This window comes from Epinephelus lanceolatus, chromosome 9 (genome assembly GCF_041903045.1).
Source record: "Epinephelus lanceolatus isolate andai-2023 chromosome 9, ASM4190304v1, whole genome shotgun sequence".
In the NCBI taxonomy this organism is placed as follows: domain Eukaryota; kingdom Metazoa; phylum Chordata; class Actinopteri; order Perciformes; family Serranidae; genus Epinephelus; species Epinephelus lanceolatus.
In genome coordinates, this window is record NC_135742.1 from 8,755,776 (window position 1) to 8,777,625 (window position 21,850).

Genomic DNA, 21,850 nt, shown 5'->3' on the forward strand with positions numbered 1-21,850 from the left:
AATACTAGGTCAAACATAATGATTTTAATGCTGCAATATCTAGTCACCAAAACGTTGCAGCGTTAAGATAATTATTTTTGCAAGTTAGACAGTGTGCGGGACTCTTTCTACAAGTTTTATTAGTTTAAAGTATCCCCATTTAATTGAATTGTAACCATGCACTGCATTCAGCAGCATACCCTTCCATCACATGTACAGGTTTAATTAATCTATTTCTAATCATTCTTTGTCTTAAACATTTCTTTTATAAATTATTTGTTCACTTAAACCCTAACAATGTTAAGCTAAGTGGGGCAAAGGGGTCAAATGTTTACTTCACCCTATGCAAATTATTTTGTTCGTGGTTATCAAATTATAACAAAGTCTTACCTTAGTTAGTTCGTAGACTTTTTCATTGGCATTTTCTCGTTTACGAAGCTATTCTTGGCCTACTTACAGCATACTTATGTGTGTACATTAAGCAAAAAATTGAGAATGGCTCTGCTCTCCGTTCTCAGAATGCAATTTTATTGTCTGTACCAACGATACGTACAGAGTTTGGCAAGCATTTAAATATGCAGCTCCTTATATAGGGGATCTTCTGCAGAAGGACTTAAAGTTGCACTCTTTGGTTCCTCCCGGCTGTTTCAAAGCACTGTTGCAGGTTTTTGTACACAGTCACAGTGTATCTTAGCAGGTCTTTGTAATCATGTGTAGTTGCCCTTTGCTGCACGGATCATTTCTAGGATATATTGACATACATTATGGCTTTTCTTTGTTGTAATCTTATTCTGTATTTTATATCGCCTGTTTTAGAAAGGTACATTTTTATTTTGTATGTATTTTAGTTCTATGTTGTCTGTTGAAGAAGAGATTTTTAGTCTCAAGGGTTTTTCTGGTTAAATTAAGGATGAATAAAAAAATTTGTTGTCATGACAAACAATCCTGTTTTATCTGCCTTGCTGTCAAACTTGTGGCAACTGCACAATATGTAGCTGGAGTTTCGCCCACATCCTCTAACAGCACCCAGCTAAACTCCTGTTCCCAGGGTTGTCGAAATGCTCGCTTGCGCTCCAGCTCGTAAACTTTGTCTTTACCCAACACCAGTTTCTTTTAAGTGCCTGATCAGTGCTGTGTATGTGCAGCTCTCAACAGAGATGAAAATGAAGTGAGATGGCTCGCTGCTTAGCTACTTCCATCATCAGCTCCAGAAAAAACATTGTCTTTAATTGTTTTTTACCACTTGCCTGACTGGGCAGGTGAGTTGCTGGATTTCTGAGCTGGATGTGTCATTGTACTTGCCCTGGGCAGTCCTTTTTGTTGAGCCACGCTGAGTTTCATTCAGCCCATAATGTCAGCGGAAATTTAAAGAACCTTTTCCATTTAGTTATATCACTATGTGGTATGTATTTACAAATGATTTGATTTATTTGGCATATTAATGGATTTTGTCTGCTTAAGTTTTTAACTGCATATGACATGGTTAATACAGCCTGAAAAATAACCCCTTTATTTTCATCTCATTCCCCTTATATCCTGTTCATTTCCATGGAACATTTCTACTTTAAATGTTCCTGGAATTTCACAACCCCAAGCAGGACCAAGCATCCCTTCATTAAGGCTTCAATGGCAAAATGAATTTTAAATTTCATTAGTGATGCAGCCTGAGCAAGCAGGGATTTCTTTCTCTGTAAATGTGCTGTCATGTCTGAAGTAAGCATTAACGTTAAACAAAGTGATAGATGAAGTAGGGCTGGGCGATATGACCTCAAATCAATATCTTGATTCATTAAACATTTTACCTCGGTTACGATATTTTGTTTTGGGCCCTCATAGTTCACTGACAAGCTTTGTACATTAAATATGCTCAATATGCGCCCTGTTCAGCGTCGTCTTCGCAAAAGCCAGAATGTGTCAGACACGACATTTCTCTTCGGTACAAGCTGCTCAATTTGCTCAGTTGGCTCGGTGAGTTCTCCTCCATGATGCTTCCAGGTTGCGGACAGGACGGGACGGAGTCACGTAACTACACACGCAGTAGTATGTTTTTAAGGGGACAGAACAGGAACACACACAGTGGGGAAAGTATTTACAGAAAGAAAAAATAAACAATATTACTGACATAGGCAAGCTGCATGGCAGCTGGAGTCGGTTTAGATTAATTTTCGATTAATTGCCCAGCCCTAAGACGAAGCCAGCAATGACATGTATTCCACATCTGAAAAGGGCGTCAGTAAAGGCAGGGGGAGTTGAAACGGGGAGAAGAGGAAGGACAAATGAGGTTTCAGACAGCTGTGACCTTGGACCGACAGACTGAGAAGGGAGGAGAGCTGCGCTGCTGGTCCTAAAGGATATGCTCTTCACTAATTGATCCCCATTATATAAGATGTCAATAGAGGGAGGGCACCACTCCCCTGCTGTCATTCAGCTGTCAACACACTTAACACACTCACACTTCAACCTGAGCATCTCCACCTCCCTCTGCAGGCGCACACACTGTAAACACACAAAACTCACACAGCACCTGTCCGGTATCCACTCTGTGTACACGTACATGCGCTCTCACATCCCACGGGGTGGGAAAATTACGGTTCATTGTCTTAATCTCACTCTTTCACACACTTTCATTTCCCACACGTCGGTTATGTCATTGTCCCCAAACAGTCATTAGCTGGTTAGTCCAGTAATCTGGGGATCATTTCAACTTTCTCCCCACCGCTCGCTCCTGGTGAGATTTTCACAGTGGGAGGCCGGATATCATTGAGGATGTTGTGGAGAGACCCCACATGTGGAGTAATCCGCTGAGACCTTTTTGGAGTGGGGCGGCATTTAGTGTCAGCTTGCCAGGGAGGGAATTTTCCACCGGAGAAAGAGAGAGCGATACTGTCAGAACCAGTCGTTATGAATAGTTCTAGCTAGTGAGTGTGACTCTGCAGAAAATCCTCTGGGTTTAAGTTAAATTTTAAAAGTAGTAGATGGACTGATATCCTGTCTTTATTCTGAAGGCTTTGCTGTCTGTCAGGTGCCTCAGATTATGTCTAATTCAGGTAAACAGCATTAAATTTAAGATCTTAGACAACATGAGATCCAGGTGGTTCCAGGTGTAAACCCCTCTCCTCACTGGGATTTTACATAGATACTCACTTAGAATAGAACAGGGACTATTTTCATTAGATCCTGTGCTGATGAATATTTTATACCCGTAATTACAGATACACTGCAGACAACTCAATAAATTATTAATTTCCAGTTTCTCTGAAGAGTCTTTGACGAGCTTGTGTGCGGACAACTTGGAGAAAATTGGGAGTTTGTGTTCTGCTCATATTTGTCCTGTAAACAAAGTTATACACTCACATTCCAGGAGCGCTTATTTGGAAAGAGAAGAAGGGGAGAAACAGACAGAGAGAGGAGGAGTGGGGAGAGAGACAGAGATGCACAGAGATTGTTTTAATTTGACGTTTGAGAACATCAAACTAATTAAAAAATATCTGCTTAATAGCGTGGTGTTGGTGTGGAGGGAGTGCTTGCAACTTTTTTGCATGTTGAGAACTGAAAATTAATGACTTGCTTCACAGAAGTAAAACCTCGTGTAGACTGTTGAAGTGGAACTTAATTTCAACTTAATTATAATTTTCATGCCTGCGTGCTGGTGATAGCCGTGGCTGGAGGCATTATGTTTTCGGGGTTTTCCTTTCATCCCATTCTCATGAACACAATATCTCAAGAACATCTTGAGGGATGTTTTCAACTTTGGCACAAAAGTCCACTTAGACTCAACGATGAACTGACTAGATTTTTCAAAGGTCAAAGGTCAAGGCCACTCTAAACTCGTCTTTCTTATTCTTGTGAATCCAATATCTCTTGACCTTGCATCTGTTTCATTTTAGTGAACTTAATATCTCAAGAGGGTCTTGAGGGAGTTTCTTCAAATTTGACACAAACATCCACTTGGACTCAATGATGAACTGACGAGATTTTGGTGGTTGTAGGTTAAAGGTCAAGGTCACTGTGACCTCATCTGTTTCATTCTCTTGAACGTGATATCTCAAAAACACTGTGAGGGAATTTCCTCAAATTTAGCACAAACGTCCACTTGGACTCAGCGAAGAACTGATTAGAATTTGGTGGTCGAAGGTCAAAGGTCATTGTGACCTCACAAAGCATGTTTTTGGCCAAAACTCAATAATTTATGCATGAATTATGACAAAACTTCACTCAAATGTCTAATAGGAAGCCTGTGCCCAGGGTGGAGGATTTGAAACCAGGGTGTGGGAGCCCTTCTGTGCGTGGTTTGCATGTTCTCCCTGTGTCAGCGTGAGTTCTCTCCAGGTGCTCCGGCTTCCTCCCACAGTCCAAAGACATGCAGGTTAATTGGTGACTCTAAATTGTTCGTAGGTGTGAATGTGAGTGTGAATGGTTGTCTGTCTCTATGTGTCAGCCCTGTGATAGTCTGGTGACCTGTCCAGGGTGTACCCTGCCTCTAACTCAGTGTCAGCTGGGATAGGCTCCAGCCGACTGTGATCCCCACCTCTTTACTGTGACTCCTCTTTACTCTTTACTGTGACTCCATATTTTTCTTCAAAACTCCTGAAGTCCATCACTCTTTTGTTGTGTTCTTCGTTTCTTTCTTTGTTTCTTTGTTTCCTGAACCTCTGACTGAGCTGTTGGCGATAGAGTTGCATTTTCAGTATTGTTAGCAGCAGGTTTTGCTGAAAAAGAAGAATGCACTGAGTAAAAAAGACAATGGCCCTCATTTATATGTATATAAAAAAAGGTAGTACAGAAAACTGAAGGTACGATTAATTCCACACAAAACTCCGCATTTTTTTATGGAGGCTGCGATCAAATCTCACGTCAGGTCTCAACTTGTGTATGCAAGTTTGAGTCAGCGTGAACTTACAGTACAGCATAGTAAGTTAGTAGACCACATTCGGACAGGCATTTATGTATTTGCAGCCACATATTAATCACTTAAATTGTACAGCTACCACATGGATGCACTCTCTCTATCACAGCTCGCAGCTGCCTGGCTCTTTGGGACTGGCTCCAGGCTGATAGACGGATGAACACCACTGACAAACCAAAGTGTGCTCAGATCAATTATCATTAAAACATCATTAAAAATAAATAAATAAACCCTGCAATGGCGTAAATATTTAAATACTAGTTGCCTATGGGTTATTAAATTTTTACTGGTGTCTGGCTGGAACACAGGTGGTGCGTCTGTGTCTCCTTCGCCACCTGTTATGCCTTTTCTGTCTTCCTTTCATGGCATCTTTCATGCCGCCAAATAGAACCAGGTGGTTGGATTCGACCTGAGACATCAGCGTTTCTATTTCTAGCTAAGAAAAGTATCTCCTCTCAGCCGTATTACGCCTCTCCATGTCGCAAACTCCCGAGGCGAGGCCCTTAAACCAGGAATATATTGGGGCGGGATATGTAAATGTTTTCAGCCGCCACATTTATCAGCACCTGATCGTTCCTTACCTTTCAGGAATCCTGCACAAACCCTATCGTAAGATGATTTCTCGTATCTACGCAAAAACTGTCCATCAGTAGGATAACAGTGCAAAGCTGCATTTGTGGATTATTCTTTAAAACCAGGAACCAACAGAATGACTGCTGGTACCGGTACTGAGGCACAGAGGTTCGTTGTGGTGCTCAAAAATCAGACCTGGCAAACTGACAGAGGAAAACGAGCGGAGCAAATGCTCCTGATTATATGTATGTTTGATGTGTGGGAGTCCGATAGTAGATTCATGAGAACTAAAATCCTCAGATACACATAATTCAGTGTCCTTGTTCCACTCCTTTTATAGTGTGTGTACATTTGCGTGTGTGTGTGTGTGTTTTGCTGGTTGTGATCTTCACTGTCAGCAGACAGGCCGTTTGTTTATGACCAGTGTGATTCATGAGTCTATAAAGATGCTCTGTTACTCTCACAGAACAGAGTCAGTTGACTCGGGCAGAGTTAGATCATTGTTGTGTTTCCAGCTTCGGGAAATGTATGGAAATTTGAACTCGGTCACTTCAAGAATTTGAGCAATGTTTTGATTAGATCAAGTGTGGATGAATGGAAAGAATGATGTTTAGGCCATATACTAAATTAGCTGTGTTGTCTTTGCTTTGTCGTTAACTGGAAAAAAACATTTGGGAACCATCACACCACTAATTTGTGGCATTTCCTTTCTTTGTATGTCTCTGTAAGTTTCCTGGTGGACAGTCTTTCTAAATCTCCTTTTAAGTACCAAGCACCATACGGTAACAGGGTTTGTACAGACAGGGGCAAGTCAGATTCAAGGACTCTGAGGCAGTCATGTTTTATTGGGGCTGTAATCAACCGAAGAAAATCTTGGTGCACTGAAATTCTACCTGCTCCTCAACCAATTGCTTCATAGTTTAAAACATTTATCTCATGTTTCATAGAGTCATTTATCTTTCTGTTCTCAGAAATATTCAAGTACCTTTTCAAGGACAAAGTTAAAAAAAAATATCTGAATTTCAAAGTATACCAGCACTTAAATTTCTGAGTGTACATCAAGTACCTCAAGCACCTTGTATGAGCCCTGTTGTATAGACAGCTGACATGTACACCATGAAGGCCTGAAGAAAATACACTTACAGAAGATACAAATACAACCTTGCATGTTTCCCACCAGGTACAATTTAAGTTTTTTTTTCTGCTCGACAGCTTTTTTTATGATCGGGTAGTTTTTAATAAAGTGCAAGGCTTCACCTAATAATCTTTAATAATCTAACATTCAATTATCTGAGATAAAATGATATCATTAGACTGATTATTCTGTGTGACCAGAACAAAATCCCACCCAAATATTTCTACATTTATAATAAGATAAAACGGGAAACTCATATTTCACAAGCTAAAGCTGAACAGTTACTCAGTTATCAATATTATCAGTGATATTATTAATGTTGTGCATGTGGTCGAGCGTTTAAACTCTGTTGTTGATGTTACATTCCTGGATAATTACGTCACAGCATATTTGTGAGCAACTCTTCCTGTTGTGGACAAGAGCTGGAAGAATGTCTGTCCTGTGAGAATAAGAAATATTCCTGGACTTAAAAGGAGGCAGTCTGTGTGTGTGTGTGTGTGTGTGTGTGTGTGTGTGTGTGTGTGTGTGTGTGTGTGTGTGTGTGTGTTGAGCTCTGATGAGCCCCCGCAGAGGTCTGAGGAGGAAATACAGTCACAGGTTTCTCAATAACTTATAACAAACCAGTAGGGGCCTCCGCCTGAAACCACACACACACACACACCTCGGGACTGTGTGCGTACGTGCGCATGTGACATTGTGGTTGTGTGAGCGTGCGGTCGTGTGTGCGACAGCCTCCGTGTTTAGTGGTTTGTGACCATGTGTTTGTCATAAAATGAGCCGCTGACTTCAGTTAATGGTCGGTGTCAAAACTGAACAGTTTGTGCAAAGTCACTGAGTCATTTATGCTGTAACACACACACCACACACTTACACACAGTGAGATGTAACAATGTGAGTCAGTGTTCACGTACATCATTCTAAAGCCTGGTTTGATTTGAAGTGTCGATGGTGTGAGGTCTCGCGCACACACAGACAAACAAAGCATGGTTTCGTATTGCCTGGTTTTTGCCAGTGACCTGTATTTTCCTTCACGTGGAGGCCCTGTTCTAATACTTTAACCTCCCCTCCTTGTTCAGTGACAGATAGAGGCCCAGTTCCAGCACTTTCCTGATCGATGCTTCCTTGTTTAGTGAACGGATGTCTCCCTTTCAAAACTCTAAGGGTGCTTTCAGACCTAGAGTTGTCTTGCTTTGGTCCGAATCAGGGACTAATTTTGTTCTCACGGCAGCACAAATGCCTTGTGTGAGAAAGCTGCTCTTGATTGGTCAGAATTTCCATGTGGGAAAAATCCAGGAAGTAAACAAAACGTTGAAGAAGAGTACACTTGCAAGATAATGTGACACTTTCTAATGTCACAATGGAGGGACAACTACGCAGGTTGATTTTAGCGCTGCTCATCGTGGACTATATTGCTGTCATTGTTCATTTTAGTCAAACCATACAGTTTGAAAACGAGGCGCAGCTCCAACTAGAAAACAATGTTTTGATGCATTGGATGTGCTGAATGTGCATATTAAGGCAGTACAGGAGGAGGTGCACATTAATAATCCTCCAGGACTGTAACATGCTCATGTTTAACCCAAACAATGTGTCATGTGACTGCACCTTCACCTACACCTTCTCACCACAAACAAACCGCACCAGAGTTCATTTGTAACTGGACCAAGACCACCTCTTCAAGAAGGTCTCAGTCAGGTTGCTTTGGTGCACACCTGAGTGTGATTGCTGTGTTCACACCTGCCCAAACCAGCCACACTTAGGAGGCAAACAAACTTGAGTTTGATTGAACCGAACCAAACAGAGCAGGTGTGAAAGCACCCTTACAAACTCTCCTTTTTGATTAACTGTCAAGGCCCAACTTCAAGACTGTGACTTATCTCTCAAGACCTGGTGTCACTTAATTAAAATGTTTCCTTCCTCATTATCCTCACAGACATTCTCAACCCAAAACTGTCTTTTACTTAATACTTGCGCTTACCTGTGCAAATGTAGGTTAACCTAACTCACTCTAGTAACCATATTATGACTATGACGTCTGCATGAGGAACAAACGTACCGTTATACTAACCTGCAATACTTGAACAGGTAAAAAGGTGATTTGTCCAAAAGTCTGTTTTTGATTTGGTGAAAAACTGTGTTGAAAAGGTGCTAAAAAGCGTCACGTGAAGGTGTCTTATACCTGTAGACAGCCTGATTATGCACATGCAGTCACTTGGCTGTTGAATAGTGTCAACAGTGTGCAGAAACTGGTAACATAAAATTTAGTTGAACACCACTTTAAAGTGATCTCCCTTATTTTGTTTTGGTTACATCTGTAAATCCGGAGAACAAACACAGTTTGGCTAATTCCAGTTCCACTGGGTGTTATTTTCATAGTTGTTGACATCATTTCCACTCGGTGATAATAACACTGTAGTCACTGAGAACATGGCTACATTGGGAAAGAAACCAGATGATTAGGGAGGCAGGTTTTTAAACAAACAAACCCCAGACTGTTTAAACACATTTGGAAGAGAAAGCAAAGGCAAACAGTATAATTATCAGCACAGTTGTGGCTGTAAACATCCATTGTTGTTAACAGAACAACTCTCAGGTGGGCTCGCTTTCAGTTAGACCTTCAAATAAAGTGGTTTAGATAATCTGACAAACATTTGCTTGTCTGAACATCGGATGCTTCTGGAAAACTTCATTATCTCTGTAACTGTTCAGTGTTAGCATAACTGAATGGCCAAAACTATACAAATAATACCTAAGTCATAATAAACTGGACTCAAACTGGAGTATAGGCTAATTTAGGGAGTCATTCCTTCTCTAATGTTCACAACATTTTACAGTTTTGATCTCCAGGCCTCATTTCAACACTTTAACAAGCTCCCTCACCTCACCCTCTTACTTCCCCAAAGGCTCTGCCGTAGTACTTTCACTGACAGTCCTGCTCCATCATGACTTCACCTTTCTGCCGTCTCTGACCTTCATTTGTTTTGTCACTGAAATAGAAACTGCTCAGACTCCTCAGTCTAGTTTTACTGATCACTCAGGGTCACACAGAGGGTTGTGTTTGAAAGTTGTTGGCGCAACATACATCACCGCCCTTATGCGCGTCAGTTTGATGGATAGAGTCTGTCAGCGGGTGCACAAAGTTTGAGCCCACGTTGTTTTATGAGTCATAATGCACTGACTTGAACTTTGGCCAAGACCCACCCACAGCGCAGGTCCTCGCACATGTCTGAGCAAAAACACACAACCAGGAACTCACACTCCTGCTGAACTTTGAGCGGAGTTAGAAATGTGTAAGAGATGGTGCTCTACTGTAATGATGTCAAAGTACCATGTCATGTGAGGTTTATCACCATCTTCACTATCAGTTTTCATAAAACCTGCGTGCTTGTATGCTTACTGGAGTTTCCTTGAGAAACATGGGTTTAGATCAATTTGAATTTAAAGGTGTCCTGATCAATGACCTTAAAGAGGGGTAGAGTTAGAGTTTTTACAGAGGCACGCACAAACCGAGTGTTATGACAAATCATTGGCAAGATGAAAATGTGTTTTCCTTGTAAATAAAGTTAGAAAATTGCAATAACTATCGTATTATCTTAGTTTAATGTCGTGTCAATGTACTATGGTCTTTTTTTTTAATAGTAAGCATAGCAAAAAATATCACCACTGGTATGCTGATGTCTCGGTACCTCTTGGTAACTAGCTAGCTAGCTAATGATACATTGTTGTTTATGTGTGCATGACAGTCCCACATTATGACATATTTTCATGTTGCATTCTCCGTCTTTTGATGGCTCATGACACCTGAAATTTGTTACCCCTCCTTGAACATCAGTGCAGACTGGATTGGAGCACAGGTTGAGTGGCCTGGCATGAAGCAATGTCCTTTCGTATTATTGACTTCAACAAAGCAAAACAAACAACAAAGTTGATGCATTTGTAACCGCTCCTTGAACATCAGTGCAGGGTGGGAGCACAGGTTGCTAACGTTATCCGACAGAGCACCGCTAGTTGCCCTTTTTTATTAGTGACTTGTTGCATTCCCCTGCTTTTGATGGCTTATGATGCCTGAAACTTAAATTAAGTCCTGCAGCAAAGTTGATGCATTTGTTACCCCTCCTGGAACACCAGTGCAGGCTGGCAGGGTAGGATCACAAGTTACTAACGTTAGCTTACAGAGCACCGCAAGTTGCCTGGCATGAAGCAGCGTTCTTTTTTATTAATGACTTGTTGCATTCCCCCGCTTTTGATGACACAAGACACCTGAAACTTGAATTAAGTCCTGCCGCAAAGTTGATGCATTTGTTACCCCTCCTCGAATATCGGTGCAGACAGGATTAGAGCACAGGTTGCTAATGTTAGCCTACAGAGCACCGCTAGTTGCCCATTTTTACTAATGACTTGTTGCATTCCCCCATTTTGATGGCATATGACGCCCCATATTCAACTAAAGTCCTGCAGCAAAGCTGATGCATTTGTTACCCCTCCTCGAATATTGGCACAGATGGGGTAGGAGCACAAGTTGCTAACGTTAGCCTACGGAGCACCGCTAGTTGCCTAGTAATAAAGCAGTGTTCTTTGACTTGTTGGATTGATTGATAACGTGAAACTTAAGTTGTAAACAAATCACCGGAGTCCATGCTTTTCTATCTTCATCAGATAAATGACAAATTGTGATAACCATTACTGCCATAGTAGCTTTTGTTAGCGTAAACCATCAATGATGATGATCATACTGATGACATACAGTACAGGCCAAAAGTTTGGACACACCTTCTCATTCAATGCGTTTTCTTTATTTTCATGACTATTTACATTGTAGATTCTCACTGAAGGCATCAAAACTATGAATGAACACGTGGGGTTATGTACTTAACAAAAAAAGGTGAAATAACTGAAAACATGTTTTATATTCTAGTTTCTTCAAAATAGCCACCCTTTGCTCTGATTACTGCTTTGCACACTCTTGGCATTCTCTCCATGAGCTTCAAGAGGTAGTCACCTGAAATGGTTTTCCAACAGTCTTGAAGGAGTTCCCAGAGGTGTTTAGCACTTGTTGGCCCCTTTGCCTTCACTCTGCGGTCCAGCTCACCCCAAACCATCTCGATTGGGTTCAGGTCCGGTGACTGTGGAGGCCAGGTCATCTGCCGCAGCACTCCATCACTCTCCTTCTTGGTCAAATAGCCCTTACACAGCCTGGAGGTGTGTTTGGGGTCATTGTCCTGTTGAAAAATAAATGATCGTCCAACCAAACGCAAACCGGATGGGATGGCATGTCGCTGCAGGATGCTGTGGTAGCCATGCTGGTTCAGTGTGCCTTCAATTTTGAATAAATCCCCAACAGTGTCACCAGCAAAACACCCCCACACCATCACACCTCCTCCTCCGTGCTTCACAGTGGGAACCAGGCATGTGGAATCCATCCGTTCACCTTTTCTGTGTCTCACAAAGACACGGCGGTTGGAACCAAAGATCTCAAATTTGGACTCATCAGACCAAAGCACAGATTTCCACTGGTCTAATGTCCATTCCTTGTGTTTCTTGGCCCAAACAAATCTCTTCTGCTTGTTGCCTCTCCTTAGCAGTGGTTTCCTAGCAGCTATTTGACCATGAAGGCCTGATTCGCGCAGTCTCCTCTTAACAGTTGTTCTAGAGATGGGTCTGCTGCTAGAACTCTGTGTGGCATTCATCTGGTCTCTGATCTGAGCTGCTGTTAACTTGCGATTTCTGAGGCTGGTGACTCGGATGAACTTATCCTCAGAAGCAGAGGTGACTCTTGGTCTTCCTTTCCTGGGTCGGTCCTCATGTGTGCCAGTTTCGTTGTAGCGCTTGATGGTTTTTGCGACTCCACTTGGGGACACATTTAAAGTTTTTGCAATTTTCCGGACTGACTGACCTTCATTTCTTAAAGTAATGATGGCCACTCGTTTTTCTTTAGTTAGCTGATTGGTTCTTGCCATAATATGAATTTTAACAGTTGTCCAATAGGGCTGTCGGCTGTGTATTAACCTGACTTCTCCACAACACAACTGATGGTCCCAACCCCATTGATAAAGCAAGAAATTCCACTAATTAACCCTGATAAGGCACACCTGTGAAGTGGAAACCATTTCAGGTGACTACCTCTTGAAGCTCATGGAGAGAATGCCAAGAGTGTGCAAAGCAGTAATCAGAGCAAAGGGTGGCTATTTTGAAGAAACTAGAATATAAAACATGTTTTCATGTTTATTTCACCTTTTTTTTGTTAAGTACATAACTCCACATGTGTTCATTCATAGTTTTGATGCCTTCAGTGAGAATCTACAATGTAAATAGTCATGAAAATAAAGAAAACACATTGAATGAGAAGGTGTGTCCAAACTTTTGGCCTGTACTGTATCAGCGTCTCGAAGGGTTGTTTCATTTCGTCTGTAAATAATATTCAACCATTATTCCTCTGTTGTGAGTGGCAGAGGGGCATTTGAAAACAAGGGGTAGGATTAGTATCTGTAAGGTTGTAGAAACTGTTCTATCCCACGCTATCTGACAGTACAGTGTGTATTCTGTGTGACTTCTTACTCCACCAAGTTAAAATGTTTAAATGCTTTATGTGTCATTTTAACACACTCCCCCAAAATTCAGCCTGACATATTTAGTCTCTTTGGACGCTTTGTTATCTTTACTAGAATTAAAAATAAAGTTCTGTGGGTTTGAAAAATATGTCTGGCTGCACAGGGCGGGCTGCATTGACTGTCCTTCCGGCAGGTCAGTGATTTAAAACTCATAATTATTTATGACATCAAATATTTATTTCTCAATATGCAACAGTCGAAATTAATGTGAGTTAATCTGCCTAATCAGGACTGTGTAGGTGTGTAAAATTAGTGAACAGTCACCTGCTCAGAAGTTCGTGACACTGCCTTTGTCCCAGCCTCACCCACTTCAAACCGGTGAGAAAACCAAGGACAGACACACAGTGTATCATGTGAAAATAACTATCACATTTACATATCTAGCAGATAATTCTGTGTTCAGGTTGCTCATAGTGATAAGCTGAAACTTTAAGGAGTTAAAATCCAGACTAATGAAACCCTTAATGTTCATATGATGTCATTTGTATCGTAATGTACCAAAAAATTAGATGTTGAAATAATTAGTTGACTCCCACAGGGTGTGATGAAGCATTTAGCTTAATTTAAGACAACTTTTAGACTTTATTTACTAGATTTGACAAGTGCTATACAGATAAATGATCACTATAATAGCGCATACTGGATTTTGCTGAGGAAGTTTGTGGGTGTTTTTCCATTTATCATAAACAGAAATTATAAAACCAGTGTTGTAACTGTTCAGCAAGTGTTTCTCAGCACATTGTCGTCTGTAACCACCTGTCAGCTCCTTTGTTCATTGTCTTACATCATCACGTGTGAAAGTCTGCCGTCCTGAAGTGTGACCTTTTGCACATAGGCTTTGACGCAGGGTTTATTGCAGATGTTGCGGACTGAGACTGAGGAGGCTGTGAAGAAAAATCCTCCTGCAAACTCCACAGTTATTCCTCAGCTGAGACATAAGAAATAAGAATGATAAAAGCCTGAGAGCAGGGCTGGTTGTCTGAAATATACTGCAAGTGGTGGACCATGATGACCCATCCATGGCCTCTTTTTTGAATAAAAGCCCAATGTTGGTGCAGTATATTGTTCCAAGAGTTGGCAGGCTGTACTGTCAGTGCAGATCTGGGAAAACGGGTCTGACCGGAGCACCGGCAGGCTTTACACCTCTCACTCCTGTCCTCCGCCTCCCCTCTGTTTCTATTCTTTCTCTCCTCCCTCCCCCGTGCCTCCCTTTTTAAATTAAACACAAGCCACGCAGCAGCATGGATGACTGCAAATCACCCAGAGTCAGCCCTCTGCATGCTCGTGAGGCATGTACGAGTTTTTTGTGTATGTGCACGTGGTGCAGGCTGAAGAATTTGACCCTGGCCAACACTCATATACACGCAGAGCTGACCATATGTTGAGAGGTGATTAGCATCTTTCCAAATCTGCTCATATACTTTAAGTGGAAGAAAGCTGGCGACAGAGCCGGGGGGGTTGAAAGTCACGCTGCTGTAACCTTGCATACTTGAGGGGGCAACTGCAGAGTAGATGCTGGATAAATGTAGGATTCAGAAAGAAACATCAGTGGGCCAAATTATCTGATAGATAAGTTTCCACCGCATCCTGGTGGTTGATTCTTTTTTATTTGTTTGTGTCTGTACCTTTGCAAAAAAGCAGATAGACCAGAGGAGGTTTTCAGTGAATATCTGCTCCTTTCCACAGCAAGTTGTCCTTGAACAAGGCATTTGACCTCTTATTACTCATCAGCCAAAGGTAGAACCCTGTAGTTGCACTGAGCGGGTGTGAATGTGTGTAACTGGATGAATTTGGATCAGTGCGTTTCGGCAAAGGCATTCACCTTTGCCTTAAATTAACCTTTATAGATAAGATAAGCAGTAAATATCTCCAAACATGTTGACAGACAGAAGGGTCGACACTCTGCACAAAACAGCTTCAGAATCAAACCATTTTATTTATTTTTTTTAATTATTATTTTTAATCAAAGCTTGTTAATGAAACACAAAGGAAAGCTCTTTCATGACAACTTTCGCTCTTATTTTGTTCCACTAGACACAACAGTATATACTACACATTTTTTGACAGGTTGCTGAAGCAAAGACTGCAAATATTTATTAGTTCCAGTTTCTAAAATGTGAGGGTTTGCTTCATTTTCCACTTTCACATCACCATGAATTAAATATTTGTGGAGCTGCACTGCAAAATGGAGATGCTACGTTTGGCTCTGAGTATGTGTTGACATGTTTCATGAGTTTTGTTGACATTTTGTAGACCAAACAATTGATTAGTTAAAAAAATACACTAAAATGACATTTTAGATGATGTTCATTATTTGCCGGGATGTTGGAGGGATGGTATACGGCAAAAAAGAGATGCAAAACAGTCAGCCTCGTGCTTTAAATGCATCGTCAGCGTCAGAGTATCGTTCATGTAGATTAGGGTTCAGTTGTGATCAGTGTTGGCGGCGGCTGTGAAGCGTTTGCTGTTGAGCCGCGGGGAGATGTCGTGAGCTTAATTCAGCACAGCGTCTGTGATGGGAGCAGCCTACTTTGTAACTTCAGTGACAGATACACCACCACCACCACCCCCTCCTCTGTTCCTCCCCCCACTGCAATATCCAAGCCAGGTTTCTAAATTGGCACACACCCTAAAATAGCACGAGGGGATGGTTATATCAGATCGTTTATGTTTGTAAATCTCTCTGTTGCACCAGGAGAAATGGACACAGAGCTTAGTAATGGTTGTCCGCTGGTTTTACATACAGATGATTAAAACGAGTACTTGCTTGTATACTTAAAAAAACTCTCAATTTCTCCTTTTAACTTAACTGCAAAATCCCTTAAATTTCTTCACATGTATTCCCTCTGCTTGTTCCAACACTTTTATGATGCTGTATGGGTGAAATATTAACCTAACATGTGATAGATTTTACGTCTGCACTGTTTCATCAAAGGGAAATATTCAAGATGTTTTGTGCATCATTTTTAGTTTGTATCCCTGCAGCCAGTTCTGACGTATTTGATATGTCTGGAAATGTCAAAATCCTGAATTTAACATCATGTTTAACAGGTTTAAGCATGCACGACGTGACTTTTTGCTCCACGATCAAGCTTCTGCAGAGGAATAACTCATGTTGAAATGTCTAAAATGAAATTCTAGCCTAGAATTAAAGATCTTAAATTTGCTTTTCTAATTCAGTCATCGCTGTTTGACACATCGAGCTCCGTGCACTCTCGTTTGTCCCTTTCCCTTTTGTTCCTCTTTTATTTTACCACCTGTTCTGCTTTCATCAGCCCTGTGTGTGTGTGTGTGTGTGTGTGTGTGTGTGTGTGTGTGTGTGTGTGTGTGTGGAGGGATAGATGGAGGGAAGGAGGGATGACAGTGTGGATTAACTGTGCTGTGTTGTTGCTGCAGTTCACACATTCCAGCGGGCCGATTCAGGCCAACTCACTGTACCAACACAGAGGCCTCCTTAACCCCCTTCTGTCCTCTCATCATCCCCCCCTCCATCTCCCTCTATGACTCTAATATCTCCATCCCTCTGCTAGGTTATCTTTACAGAGAACATGTAGCAGCAGGTCCTTCGTCTCCTCATTTGCATCACATCATCCCTCTGGAGTCACATCTCTTTTGAAATGTGTGAATTCTGAGTGCTTAATTCTGTCTGATCGAGGCCAAAGTAAACATGTTTCCTCCCACAAATGATGCAGAGCCTCTCCAGAGAACAATCACTGATGCATACTGTACGCCACCTTGTTTTGACCCATGATTGTAGCTCCCTCTAGAGGCTAAACTGTGTAACTCCACAAAAACTGAACGTCAGGGTTACAAGGCAGTATCATTGTTTTTATGAGTTAGTAATCTTCTAGTCCAGTGTTTTCTGTGGGTCTGTTTACAGCTGCTGCGATTACTCAACGAATAGATCGACAGAAATTTAATCTGTAACTATTTTTATAATATTTTTTGTAATTTTTAAGCTAAATTTGTTGTTTCCAGATCCTGAAATATCAGGATTTTAATGCTTTTCTTTGTCATCAGGATAGTAAACCAAATATTTTGGGGTTTTGAACCGGTGGTCGGGCAAATTAAGACATTTGAAGACATCACTTTGGACTCTGTGAAATTATTACGGGCATTTTTCACATTTTCTGACCTTTTGTCGACTATTTACTGACTCCGGACATGTTAATCTGCAGATTGACTAATAATGACAATTGTTTGTTGCAGTTTTGTAAGATTCAAACCTCCACATGTTTCAAGTTTAAAAGCGCCTTAAGTTTTTTTCCCACATTTAGATTTATTTTTGGCGTTTCAGCTTTATTAGATAGGACAGTCTAGGTGTGAGGGGGTGAGACGGGGGATGGCATGCATGCTGTGGCGGCAAGGACATCACCTTTGTATAAGGGACACCTGCTCTACCCACTAAGCCACTGGGTGCCCCATCCCTTCTTTATTATTGTTATTTTTCAGTATATTAAATATTTATCACCATCTCCCTCTCTCTCTCTCTGGGCTGCTGGTGTCATATTATGTTACACTTGTCTAAAGATAGCTTTAATAAGAATCCTGCTGCAAAGCGAAAAGCAATTTGTGGAAATACTGAGTGACCTTGAAGCCTTTTTAGACTTGATAGCAGTAAAGCTGCAGCCTTTCCCAGCCACAATCTGAATATGTGATGTCATGCTGATGCATAAATGCATACTGGAGTAGTACTAGTGCCATAAGTATTAGTAATAAGTGTGGTAAGGGTGCAGCAGTAGCTCAGTCCATAGGGAATTGGCTTGGATCGCCAGCTCAGGTCCCCTCACAGACCAGGCATGGAGTGTGGACTGGTAGCTGGAGAGGTACAGTACTAGTTCACCTCCTGGGCACTGCTGAGGCACCCCTGAGTGAGGCACCCAATGAAGTATGTCTTTTTCGTCTTTGTAACAATAACGTAAACTTAAATAATGAATTTCTCTCTCTGTCTGTGTCTCTCTGTCTCTGTTGCTCCTTCAATCTATTCCACTTTGAAGTTCGACTACTTCTGCAAACTTTCAGCTCCAGAAACCTTTCAACAACTGTCACTTTATCCTGAAAGAAGAACACAGTACAATAATGAATGTGTGTGCATGTGACTGTGAGAATGATGCGACGAGCGAGAGTGTGTTGGTGCATGTGTAACGTTTAAATGCTGCTAAATGCTCCAAAAAAGTTTCGTTGTATAACACATAATGACAGTAAAGGATCTATTTATCTATCTACGAGACAGTCTGTAAAAACACATGTCCCCCCTTCCCTTCTTTTGCCTCAAATGGCATTGACTACAATTGGCAACAGCCAATCAGAGTCTCTAACGCAGCTGTCAGTCATGTCATTCGCTCCGTGAACTGCGGTCCTTGATAGAGTAACAGTTCAGAGGAAACAAGGACATTTTTACGCTTTATTTGCAAGGCAAGAAAGATACGTTTTAAAGTCAATTTTAATTAAATTTTCATCATCATTTTCAAGTTTTAGCTTGAACCCACCTGTAATAACTGGATGTTGTTCCTACTGTAAGAGTCGTAATGTGTCATATAACACCAGTGTTTGTTTCTGTTTGTTTTTCAGGGACGAGTGGAGGTGGAGGCCGGCAATGAGAACATGAAGTTTGAGACTGGACCTTTCTCGTTCTACGGTGTCATGGCGCTCAGTGCTCCCACACTGGGTGAGTCCAGAACCTCCATCTCTCCTCTCCTCTCCTCTCCTATTAATTATTAATGCACTTTTAATTAATCCACAAAGGTTAAATTTGTTTTTGCAGTGTAATGTCTCAGGTTTAAATGCCTCTGCTGCCACCTAGTGGCAAAATTTTAGAGTACAACAGCCTGTTCTGCTGACATAATGTTTATTTAGTTGAATTACAGTGACTTGAACGTTAGTAGTGTCGTAACCATATTTTTTTTTCAGTGAGTATCAGTAATCCTGTGAATTCTAAGGAATAAATAACTGATGATAATGAAAGATACGAACTACAACTATGGATAATTTATGTTTCTTTACCTCCATTCACAGTGCATTACAACAGAGTGTCATTCATCAGCATGAGAGCACATGCTTATGTTTATGTGGCTGCTTCCTTTTTGCTTTTCCACAACAAAGCATCTTAGGTGTTTTTTGCAGGTGCTGCTGAAGGTCTGTTAAAACTAAAAATATGCTGCAACACATCATCTCTCTGCAGGACATTTTGTCACAGTCACTGAAACCACTGTGGTCATCACTCATCGATATATAATGCAGATGGAGCAGCTGCAGATAAATCATTAACACCCATAGAGGGACAGTGGGGGGACATACCGATGAGGCCAACTGCAGTGCAATATTTACAGATCTCACCAGTTTAAACAGCCCCATCTGGTGACTGGTGTGAAGGTGCTCACTGGACTTTATGTGTGTGTGTGTCTTACTAGTTAAATGTTTTAAATTCATTTTATTTTATTGGCTCGACTGAGGAAGAAATGTAAATGAGACAGAGTCAGATGCTAAAAAGGCACCCTAGATGTTTATTTTTTAGACTTAAATTTTATCAGAATAATTTCTTGTGATCAGGGTTTTCTTCTTTTAGAGAGTCCTGGCCTAAACCGCAGCACATTTCAACCCCATAGCCAGACAAATATTGGCATTGTACATTACTGCAAACCACGGATATGTTACATTTTCATGTTATTATGCAGCAGATAAGTTAAAACTTTATATTTCAGCAACACTGTGGTTAACGTGGTAAGGTGAGGCACAAAAAATGGTGAGGAAAAGATCATGTTTTGGCTGAAAATTCACAGATTTGGTGGCACAATTGCAGCTGTAAACTTAGTGATGTCTCTGTGGCAGGCCGCTAAAAACACCCACGTCAGTAAATCTTATACCGTTGGAAAGCGTGATTGTTTCCCTTTTTAAATGGTGCCACATTTGTAAGGATCCCACATGCATTTGTGGGATGAGCAGCAGAGTTCAGTATGTGGGTTGCGCCCTTGAAAAAATTGCCAAATCTTCTCTGCCAATGCCAAACAGCCTTTTTTCTACTTTTGCTATTGACTCTTGTTTTGAGCTGCTTGTACCCCCAGGTGCTGACAATCATGCGCCCAATTGGCACCTCATTGTCAGGAACTGTGAGCATGGGCCCTGCTACAATGGTCAGGTGGTGTCTGCTCCAAGAATCGGCATGCCACGTTTGACTGATCTCATCTTACGGACTGTTTGTAGGTCTGTTGGTTCTGCTTTTAATGCTCCGGAGGGTGAACAGTGAGGGGTCGGGGTGGGAGGGGCCCTTTATGATCCAGCAATGAGGCGTCTCACCCAAGCGTCACACCATCCACTATCCTCTTCACTTCCTGATGACAAAGTCAGCTTGTATACTGCGTCACTTTAGAAACATTGATGTTACACGTCTACAGAAATGTACAATGCCTAAACTTTTCTCTGGCGTACCACGTGGGTGTCATTTGGTCTTATGACTTTAATTAAGTGCCTGAAGTTTGAGACAGTGTAAGATGTTTTCCATGACACCATGTGTTGTGTTTTCATCTCGTAAACTTGTGGTAAACATGGAGCACCCGGTCCATGTAGCTTAAAATAAATGCAAGGATTTATTTCTGAATATAGCAGATATAATGTGCACACACACACAGTTACACTTCTCTAACATGCCCTCCTTCTTTGGGTTGACCTTGATGACCTGCTTGTGAACATCTGTCAACAGATGTGAAGTCCCAGGAGGGAAAAGTGCTCTTTGGACTGTGTGAAATAAAAACCAGAGCTTTTTGGTCTAATTTAGGAAGGTTTGATTTGAGTTTACTGATGGAGGCTCACATTGACCTTTGAACTCCTCCTCCTCTTGAGCACTTTCTTTCTCTTACACACAAACTGTCACTCCTTTAAAATACAGAAAGTCACTCTTATCTTTCTCCTATCTGCCAGTTTTCCTCTGTTTTGTTTCTGTTGTTCAAATTCAGCTTCTCTGTCCGTCTGTCTGTCCGTCCGTCTGTCTGTCTGTCTGTCCGTCTGTCTGTCTGTCATGTCTCTGCTTTTTCAAAATCTGCTCCTCCCTTTGCTTTCGTATGTCTGTCTGCTGCTCGTCATTAGGGGTGTAATGATCTATCGATCTGGATCGATATATCGATTTAATGATGAATGCAAAGTGAAAACATCGATCCATATCGTCATTCTGAGGATAGGCTTTTTATTTTGAAAGTCTGTCACTGTCAAACAGTGGCAGGCAGACGGCAAGCAGCCGAGAGACAGACAACGAGGATAAGTTAAAAAATAAGGACCAACAGACAGAGCTCATGGCCTATGTAAACAGTGTTATTACGAGATAAAATACGACGTAACGTTACCTGCCTGGACGAGCGTCTCATTCCGCTATAGCTTCTTGCTTTAGCAACATTAGCTGCTCTGTTTTAACAGTGTTTGGCTGAAAAAATGTGCATGCAGGCTGAAATTCAAGCGAGCTGTTCTGTCTGGAGATACAGTGGCTTAAATCACCAGTGAGGAAGAAAAATAATAACGTTACATGGAATTTGTTGAGCTATGAGAAGAGGGAAAAAAGTCTGCTATACTTTTGTTAAATGATCTTGTTGTTGATCTGTGTTTTATGGCTGTTTGGAGGAGTTTTAAAACAGATAGGAGAAAGATGATGGTTTGGGATAAATG

At 41.4% G+C, this 21,850-nt stretch overlaps 1 protein-coding gene across 2 annotated transcripts in view; it reads left to right on the forward strand.

The window, feature by feature from the left end:
• LOC117252584 (metal transporter CNNM4) overlaps positions 1-21,850 on the forward strand; it is a 78,764-nt gene that overhangs the window by 39,154 nt on the left and 17,760 nt on the right. For both annotated transcript variants that reach the window (XM_078170515.1, XM_078170514.1), the window contains exon 5: positions 18,773-18,869. In XM_078170515.1, the coding sequence (XP_078026641.1) occupies positions 18,773-18,869 (97 nt within the window). The remainder of the gene's footprint in view (positions 1-18,772; positions 18,870-21,850) is intronic.